This window comes from Anas acuta, chromosome 24, assembly GCF_963932015.1.
Source record: "Anas acuta chromosome 24, bAnaAcu1.1, whole genome shotgun sequence".
In the NCBI taxonomy this organism is placed as follows: Eukaryota; Metazoa; Chordata; class Aves; order Anseriformes; family Anatidae; genus Anas; species Anas acuta.
The window spans coordinates 1,361,336-1,370,887 of NC_089002.1; the positions used below are offsets into that span (position 1 = coordinate 1,361,336).

The 9,552-nt window shown below is 48.9% G+C and overlaps 1 protein-coding gene across 5 annotated transcripts; it reads left to right on the forward strand.

The window, feature by feature from the left end:
- Positions 1-279: 279 nt before the first annotated feature.
- On the forward strand, positions 280-9,306 carry LOC137844049 (potassium voltage-gated channel subfamily A member 2). Of its 5 annotated transcripts, none has more exons than XM_068659984.1 (3): positions 280-355; positions 1,140-1,517; positions 2,289-9,306. In XM_068659984.1, exon 3 carries the CDS (start codon positions 2,370-2,372, stop codon positions 3,867-3,869), a length of 1,500 nt encoding a protein of 499 aa, XP_068516085.1. In that variant the 5' UTR covers positions 280-355; positions 1,140-1,517; positions 2,289-2,369; the 3' UTR covers positions 3,870-9,306. The 5 variants fall into 5 exon arrangements, with proteins under 5 accessions (XP_068516085.1, XP_068516084.1, XP_068516082.1 ...); XM_068659983.1 differs by lacking the exon at positions 280-355 and adding an exon at positions 380-579; XM_068659986.1 differs by lacking the exon at positions 280-355 and adding an exon at positions 608-1,016.
- The last annotated feature ends 246 nt before the right edge of the window (positions 9,307-9,552 follow it).

The following is a 9,552-nucleotide window of genomic DNA, read 5'->3' on the forward strand; positions in this document are numbered from 1 at the left end:
GAGAAAAACTGGGACAAATGCAACCTCCTCTCCTCTGGGCCTGGCAGAAAAGGGTTAAGCGAAGCCATTGAATGCTGCAAGCCTTGTCAGGATTGTACTATTTTTTCTAGTGCATAAAGAGAAGGGAGAGGAGGGTTCCACAGGAAGAGGAAATTTCCAAGAAAAGAGGGATCTGCAGCAATATCTGCACCTGGGGTGATAAAGAGAGAAACCAACAGGCATAAATGCCCCAGAGAAGAATGAAATCTTTGCCAAGAAGGCTCAGTTCACAGGGTTATTTTCCACCTGCCTCCCCTACCCAGTTCTGTAATCCTGGCTCAAAGTAGACAAGTCGAGTTGGAGCTGAAGAAGGGAGGTTAGAGGATTTTTTCTTTGGGAGAGAAAAAACGAAAAAAAAAAAAAAAAAAAGGAAAATGAGAGTTTGGTTGGACAGCAAAGGCTGGAGCATCCCATGGTGTGAGGCAGTGCAGGATGATCTAATTTAGGACCAGGGAGGCTGATGAGCCGGCGCTGACCAGGGATCGGAGCCTCAGCATCCCCATGAGAAATTTTGCCCACCGGAGTCGAATTCCCAGGGGGGTGGGTCGGCCGGGGGCTGGGTTTCGGGAGGATGGGAAGGGGGCGGATGCGGGTCGTGCGGGTCCTATGACCGGAGATGCTTGGGGCTACTCGACTGCTACTGGGGGAACAGATGGTCTTGGGGGGGGACCAGACAGGGACCGGCAGGGGGCTTGGTCTCATAGATGACACCAGAGCATCCCGAACTACCCGGGAAGGTGGCGCGATGGCGTAGGGACCACCAGTTCCTGGGTGCTCGGCGAGGCGTTGCAGAGCATCCTTCGTGGCCGGGGGCTGCGTCGCTCCCCCTCCACCCGCTGCCTCCTCCCCTGCGCTGGCATCGGCTCCCGCGGGCGGCCCGGCCCCGCCGCCTTGAGCCGGAGCGGAGGGGATGGGGCTCTGTTTTTTTCCACCTTGCCACTAGCGCGCTCTCACCCTCATCTCGTGTTGCAGTGCAGGTTAGGGAGGCACTGGGAAAACAGCTCGCAGGGAGGAAAAAGGGCTGCCTGGAGGAGCCAGGGCTTTGCAGATGATCCTTCCAAGCCCCCGGCAGCTTTATACCTTCTCACTGTTTTTTCCAGGCAATGCCACACCTCCTGAGGACACTGGGGACATCAGGTTTTGCTGAGCTTAGCATCTTCTCAACGCCGTACTGAAGGCATCAGACAGACGCTCATCTGCCCTGAAGTGCAGACCTGCAACAGCTACTGAGAAGACTGTCCCTCTGTCTCTCTTTCTCTCTCTCTCTCTCCAGTCCAAACCATTACAAGACCTGACTTCCATCTGGGAATCTCACCCCTTTTATGTCCCTTCTCCTTTTCTACGATGACTCACCATTATTTTTAACTTTGAAGAGAGAGGAAATTATGGGGATCTTGGAAGCCTCTATTTCTCTCTAGGATTTCCCCAGGGTCAGATAATCGGTCTTACTAAGAGGCACTAAGATTTGGCTTCTCCAGGTAATGTGATTTGTTTTCTGTGTGCCATGGTGCTTTGCAGAGAATGACAGGAGCCGGGATGCCAGCGGTTGAGGAGGGGGACTGCAGTGGTCTGCGGGGCAGCTTGTACCGAAATTCAGGCAGCCGCAAAGCCCAGGTCAGCGGAGAGCAGGGCGGGCAGTGTGGCATCCCGTGGCTTTATGGCCAGGGCAGGAGGATGGGGAAGGTGCTGAACTTAAATCAGAGCCGTTAAGGCTTTCCTGGAGGGTAGTGCCGGGTTGTCTGCTATTGCATGGTTGAATGTTAACCCTTAGCTGCATGCCTGGAAATGAGCTCAGCCCGTGCTGCCTCTGCCGGGTGCCCTGCGGGTCCCCTTGCCAGTGTAGGGCTGGATGGGTTTTTCTTCCTTTCCTTCCCTTCCCTCTTTTTTTTTAATTTTATTTTTAATTATTTTTTTCTTTTTAGTCAAAAACGTTCTGTTTTGCCAATGACAGTTTTTCACACTCTTTGTGAATAGATGAAGGTTCCTCAGGTGTTTTCTCTCTTCCACCTAATTGGTTTAGAAGGGAGTTCTGAACTCTGTCCCAGAGAAGGCAAATTAACCCCTTGAGGAAGGTGGTAGACATGCTAGCGCAGGGAGCTGCTCTCCCCCCCCCCCCCCCCCCCCAACTTTATTTCATCTCTCTCTTTCTCAGCAGGGGCAATTTTCTTTCCTTTTTTATTTTCTTTTATTTTAACATCCCTTCGTTTTTCATGAAACACTTCCAAACCTACGTACCTGTCCTTCTGCAGGATAGTAGCTGTGCCCTGAGTCCGATCCCACCACCGGGCACTTGGAAGAGTTTAGCATAAGGATTTCTTTTAAACCCCAGTATGACAGTTGCTACCGGAGATCCTGCAGACGAGGCTGCAGCTCTTCCTGGTCACCCGCAGGACACGTACAACCCTGAGACCGACCATGAATGCTGCGAGAGGGTGGTCATTAACATCTCAGGGCTGCGCTTTGAGACTCAGCTCAAGACACTAGCCCAGTTTCCAGAGACCTTGCTAGGGGATCCTAAAAAGAGAATGAGATATTTTGACCCTCTCAGGAATGAGTATTTCTTTGACCGGAACAGACCCAGCTTCGATGCGATTTTGTACTATTATCAGTCTGGCGGGAGGTTGCGGAGGCCAGTTAATGTGCCCTTGGACATCTTCTCGGAGGAGATTCGTTTCTATGAACTGGGGGAAGAAGCAATGGAAATGTTTCGGGAGGACGAAGGCTACATTAAAGAAGAGGAAAGACCACTGCCAGAGAATGAGTTTCAGAGACAAGTATGGTTGCTCTTCGAGTACCCCGAGAGCTCAGGCCCTGCCAGGATTATAGCTATTGTCTCTGTCATGGTGATTTTAATCTCCATTGTGAGCTTTTGCCTGGAAACATTGCCCATTTTTCGTGATGAGAATGAAGACATGCATGGCAGTGGGCTGAGCCATCCCCCTTACTCCAACAGCAGCATGGGGTACCAGCAATCGACCTCTTTCACAGACCCCTTCTTCATCGTAGAGACACTTTGCATCATCTGGTTCTCCTTCGAGTTCTTGGTGAGGTTTTTTGCCTGCCCCAGCAAGGCTGGATTTTTTACCAACATCATGAACATCATAGACATTGTAGCCATCATTCCCTATTTCATCACCTTAGGGACGGAGCTGGCCGAGAAGCCAGAGGATGGTCAGCAAGGCCAGCAAGCCATGTCCTTGGCCATCCTCCGAGTCATCCGCTTGGTGCGGGTTTTCAGGATCTTCAAGCTGTCCCGGCACTCCAAGGGGCTGCAGATCCTGGGGCAGACTCTCAAGGCCAGCATGCGGGAGCTGGGCCTCTTGATATTTTTCCTCTTCATCGGTGTCATCCTCTTCTCCAGTGCCGTCTACTTTGCAGAGGCCGACGAGAGCGAGTCCCAGTTCCCAAGCATCCCCGACGCCTTCTGGTGGGCTGTGGTTTCCATGACGACTGTTGGCTACGGAGACATGGTCCCCACAACCATCGGGGGGAAAATCGTGGGGTCCTTGTGTGCCATCGCTGGCGTATTAACAATTGCCTTACCAGTGCCCGTCATAGTGTCTAACTTCAATTACTTCTACCACCGGGAGACAGAGGGAGAGGAGCAGGCTCAATATTTGCAAGTAACCAGCTGCCCAAAGATCCCCTCTTCCCCCGACCTAAAGAAAAGCAGAAGTGCCTCTACCATTAGTAAGTCTGATTATATGGAGATTCAGGAAGGTGTAAACAATAGCAATGAGGATTTTAGGGAGGAGAACTTGAAGACAGCCAATTGCACCCTAGCTAACACAAACTATGTGAATATCACCAAAATGCTAACTGATGTCTAGTTGCTAAAACCTAGTAATGTATTTAAAGCTAAAGTGGAACAATTGCAGATATTGAGTGCTGCTCTGCATTGTAGTTAATACAGTATTTTCTACGGTGTATATTTGGTTCTGCATGGGAAGCAATAGCTATGTAAGTGACTTTTAACCTTTGATTTCCACACCGAATAAGTGTTTGTGAAAGCAAACAAAGAGAAAAAACAAACTAAACCATTTCGTTTCCCTTCTCCCATCCCAGGCTTGTGGGTTTCCAAAGGTGTGGAGTGGTTAGTCGAGCCAAGCACCGCTCCTGTTTGTGCAATAGCAGAGATGCAGGGTATGTTCCCTGGCTGGCTGGGAGCACGGCTGGGCACAGCTCTGTCCCCAGTGCTGGGTCACTGCCAGCTCCAGGCACAGGCAGCAGCAGGGAAATTTTGAGCAGGGCTGGGGAGGCCAGCATGCTGCCGGCCACCCCAATTATTTGAAGGCTTGGGTTTCTGCCTTGGGAATGCCAAGTGCGAACGCATCACCCGGGCTCGCGTTTCATAACTGAAAATGCTGCATGCTGCAATAGTTTCAGCCACTGCAGTATGCCAGTGTGAGGCCCAGGGGAGGGATAATTAGTCTGACGGCGCATTATTTATTAAGTCTTAAGTTTTCTATGCCAGGCATCAGGAGGGATGAGTAAATAAATCGAGCGCTTGGATTTTATTGATTTATTTAGATGACACTTCCATCACCACTGTTTCCAGGATCACCAAAGACACCTCCACTGACACATTGAAAATTAGTTGGAAAAAGCATCTTTTTTTATATATCTATATATAAAACTGGAGCAACTATGCTGTGGCCTATAATATATTTATACTGCAGTGAAATTTAACCAGTAATACAGTACAGCTGCATGGGTATTTGTTGCATGAATCTGAATATTTAATACACACACAAATATATATTTTCTTAGTAGACTATACAGTATTCATGTTTATAGTGTTTATAGATACTCCGGTGGCTCAAAGGAAATTTATGGAAGCTAAAAAAATCTCTAATACGTTTAAAACTGGATGAGGAAAGCATGTGCTGACAACAGTTTGATAGATAACAAGGCAAAGCCTGAGTGTCCGAGCATCCAGCCACAAGAGCCGAGTACTGCAAGTGAGGGAAGGTGAGCTGAAAGTTAAACACCTGCACTCATTAGGGGGTGAGTAACTAGTCATTAATCGTGGTGTCATGAGCAGAAACCACAGCTGATCAGAGAGGGCACAGGGAGCAGGTGGAATAGCAGGTACTGGCTCTCCAGACTTGCTTGTTCAGCAATTTTCAGCCCTTTCCTATACAATTATTGTGTGTCTGTGTGTGTGTGTATAGATATTTAGAGAGCGACTATAGGGCCAACTCCTGAACAAAAGTGATCGCTCAGAGCATCAGGGCTTCCTGGCTCAGGGGCCACCAGACGTGACCTGTCCTGGGGCACGTTTTGGGCTGGCAAACCCTTTTTCAACCATGTAGAGCCCTAGAGCTGGTGTTTTTTTCCCGTGTGGTGGAGGCTGCGCTGGATCCAAGCTCGCACTTCCAAGACTTTGTTTTTATTTTGCTTTCTCCCAGTTGTGTTTTTTTGTTGTTGTTGTTTGTTTGTTTGTTTGTTTGTTTTTAAGGCTGTGTTAAGGTGCAGAGACCTCAGGGCTGCCCATGTTTCTTCTTCATCTCTGGCGTTATTTGGGGATAGCTGGGAGCTGTTGGTTCATGGGTCTTATGTGCTTTCCCCATCCCACCTGGATTTCCTTGTCTGTCCCCCCACTGCTGACAAAGCCCAGAATGGGCCAGATGGGCCAGGGCAGGGGAGAGGGATGCAAACCCCTGCCAAGGTCCCAGCCAAGCAAGTCCCTGGGTGAAGGCTGGCATTTAGCAGCCTGTTGAGTCAGGTTGAATATAGGCAGAATTTGGGCACAGTCAGCATTTCACCACTGCTGCCAAGCACAGGTGCAGGGAAGAAAACGCATTGAAGAGCATGCCAATGAGGCCAGCTGGACCCTTCCTGACTTCCAAGAGGAAAACAATATTTATAACAATACAACAAAGGGTGCTAACGTATTCTACAGCAATGATTCAAAATCCTGTTTAGGGTCTGATCCATCTCTTGTGCTGACATGGCCCCACTCAACCAGGTGGGATCACTCATTTTTACTTAAGTGATTGATTGATCCAGGCCTGGCTCTAATTACCACCCAGTGTTCATGGTGAGCACACCAGAGTCCTGGATCCTGCTCTGTGCAGAGCAGCACCAATGCACTGCACTGGGCTCTGGGTGCTCAACACTGCACAGGGTTGGGCCTGCAGCCTGTGCTGAATTATATCTCATTGTGTTTAGAGTACTCTCCTCCTCTCTGCTGCTGCAGCTCTGAAATGGGTGTCCCTGAAGCCCAAAACCATTTGCAACACACACAAAAGAAGCAACACAACTGAAAGCAATAAATCTGTTTCTGAAGCTTGTTGTTGCATGGGATGGCATGGGTGTGATTTCCAGGCAACCAGCCAGCCTCTGTCAGTCTAGCTCACTGCAGGTCTATGGGGATGCAACCTTGCACCCAATGCACTGGGATGCTGGCTGCCCACCCATGGGTCCCCCAGACCTGGGACAGTCCCAACCCTGCTGTGCAGGAAAGCAGCAGTACTAAAAACAGGCTGCCACGGGCATTTAGAGAGGATGCTGGCACTTAACAAGACTTTACAAAGGGCCTTGTTGTTTAACTCCTGTGAGTTTTAGACCACTCACTTCCTGGCCTCTCTGGATCTGGATGGATCCTGCACCTCTTGCAGTCACCCAGGCAGATGCACGTAGGGAAACCAGCCCTGGAGGGAGAGCACCTCAGCACTGGCCCTGGTGCCATGTATGGGAAGTAGGGGATGTGCCTGGATGCATGCTCAGATACGTTTTCAGTGCAAAAAGGGTCTGTGGGGGCTGTGGTAAGAAGCCATCCATCAGGCTGCACAAAGCAGAAGGGTCCAGATTTCTCCCCCGCCCGGAGAAATGGTTTCCCTATAGTTTTTAATGGGATTTGTGCCTGCAGGTCGGAGCTCTAGTGCTATTTCTAGCTTTGCTTCTGACTCACTGATGTGATCTTGAACCAGTTTTCAGGAGGAGACTGTGTTTTTTTCTGTAATTTTTTCTTGAGGAATTTAGTCTGAGTAACTCTGGGCCTGCATCCGCAGAGAAAGCTGAGCATCCCAAACTTCCCTTTGCTTTGAATGGGTACAAAAACAGGATAGGAAGTGCCTCAGACTGAGGATGCCAAAACGCAGGGGCTGAGTCTCCTCTCCCTCCTCCCATGGAGATATTGGCCACAGTTGCAATGGAGAACTGAAGCTTTCTGCTCTGTGGAGGTGTTCCTGCATAGGCACCCAGAGGAGGCAGTAGCCATATCTTAACTTTTATTCTTTGTGTTTTAGCTTTGGAGACGGAAAATGGTGGTTACAGTTGTTTTCTAAAAGCCAGCACTTGCCCAAGCCTGTGAACAACCCATCAGACCTTTAAAATCTTCTGAAATTGCTGTTAAGGGCAGTGAGGGGAAGCTCATGTACTGGCTGCACACTGCCAAGTGATTTAGAGCTGATGGAAAAAAATTATCGGTATGGGGTGATGTGTTTTATCTGGAAAAATAATCTCTGTAGCTTTGTGTTGAAGTCTTACAAATTTGAATACAGACCTGTACCAAGAAAAGGATCTCTACATTAGTGTTATGCGAGTGTGGCATGTGGGAGTATAAATATGGGCATATTTGTGCATAAATACACAGAAGGAGAGAAAAAGACAGAGGAGGAGGAGGTATTTCAAGAAGGGCCTTGCTTTGTTATCAGATAATTCCTGGGTCAGCATTGAAATTGCTGCCAAAGTCTTGCAGCCTTCTGGAGTTTGCAACACCCCTAGGGATGGGCCAAGTGAAGGAGGCCTGGATTTGGCCTTGGTGGTGGGGACCAGTGGCACCCAGTTCCATGTACCCCTGCATCCCAGCAGCTTTGCAGCATTTTTGGTCTGGATCCCCAGCTTGGGCCCATCCTTGATGTTTTTGTGATTGTGCAGGGAAAGCCAAGAAGAAGTTGAAGGGATTTGTTTGCATTTTTTTTTTGTTTGTTTGTTTGTTTGTTTTTTTAATGGAAGCACCTCTCCGTTTTGGAGCTGGGATGTGCTTACCTTGGGGTCTCTGTTCATGGGGGGGGGGGGTCCTAGTGGTTTCTTCAGTTGGTGGGTGCTGGTCAGCATGTTGCTGGGGTGGAAGGGGCTGAGGGGTGAAGAGAGGAGGAGCCAGCTCCAAAGCATTTGTTTTTTCCCCCCCCCCAAAATTATGTGGTTCTCTCCTTGCACCCCTGGCAGCAGCCAGAACATCCCCCCATGGCCCCTCCCACTGGGGACTGCCTGCTGCCCTGCTCCAGGAGCCCTGAGGAGGACAATGGTCTTCATGCCCTTCCCCATCCTCTGTTGCCTTGGTCTCCCTGTGAAATTACTGCTTTGGCTGTCCAAATGTCACCCTCCAAGCTCTTTTTTTGGGTGCCTCCCATCCTGCTGCATCCCATGGTGAGGGCAAGGGGCCAGTCTCCAGCCGTGTAAATCAGCCCTGAGAGCACAGCACAGATTTACACCCAGGGATGAGCTCCCCCTGACCCAACCATGCATGGAGAGTGGGAAACCCTTCAGCCCAGTTCCTCTTCTGTGTGGGATGGGTTTGCTTGCCAGAGCTCCTGGACATTATATGACCATGGCCCTATTGCAAGGTCCATGTGTGTGTTTAATGCCCTGCCTGGCTGCTCAGGGCTTGGGGGGCTTGGGCTTTTTTTTTTTTTAATTTTTCTGTTGTTTATAAGACTGCAGTTATCCATTTACACTTGCTCCTTCATTGCTTGAGACTGTGCTATTTTCCTCCAATGTCATCTACTAATCATTGCTGGAAGCACAAGGGAAAAACAGGCATTGGATCAAGCCTGTGTGTGCTGCCTAATTTGAGTGAATCGATAGGAAGAGGAAATCCAAGAAGGACTCATCCTAACGATGCTGGAGCCGAACCTTTTGTTGCCATGGTTACAGGAGAAATGGGACCAGGAATGGAGAGAGGCCTATAAACTGGTAAAGGAGGACTCGTGGGAATTTCAAGTCATTAAATCATGCGTTTGCTAGACAAAAATTTAGACACCAGCTGTATCTGAATTGCACAGTGTGTATAGACATTACTGCTCTTATTGACAGCGTGGGGGTGTCCTTGGGGTTGGGTGTGTCTGCAGTCTGAGACACCCGCATCAATAAGGCTGATAATTGTATATAGGTATACAGATCTGTGTATATACGTATTCTAAATGAGCATTTGCTGTCTGATTTATCATGAGTGTACATAATATATTCTTCACAGAGTATCACAAATTTTGTAAATATCAGCACTAATTAAGAGGAAATAAATATGTATATTATTGAGGAGCTATTTTGATATCAGTTCTGTGGAGGGTGGAGAAGAAAAAGACAAGCAAATGTATTTTTGGTAGACTGAGGGTTCTTTGTTCGTTTGTTTGTTTTTTTCTGTGCATCTAAACCTTCTGTGAGAAAAGGAGGAAAGTGCCTGAACCATGGAAAAATCAGCCTGGGGGTAATTTCCCTGGAAGGGGATGGACTTCACCCTCGGTGATGGACAGTGGGGAGGACCTGGTGCTCTTCACCCAGCCTGCT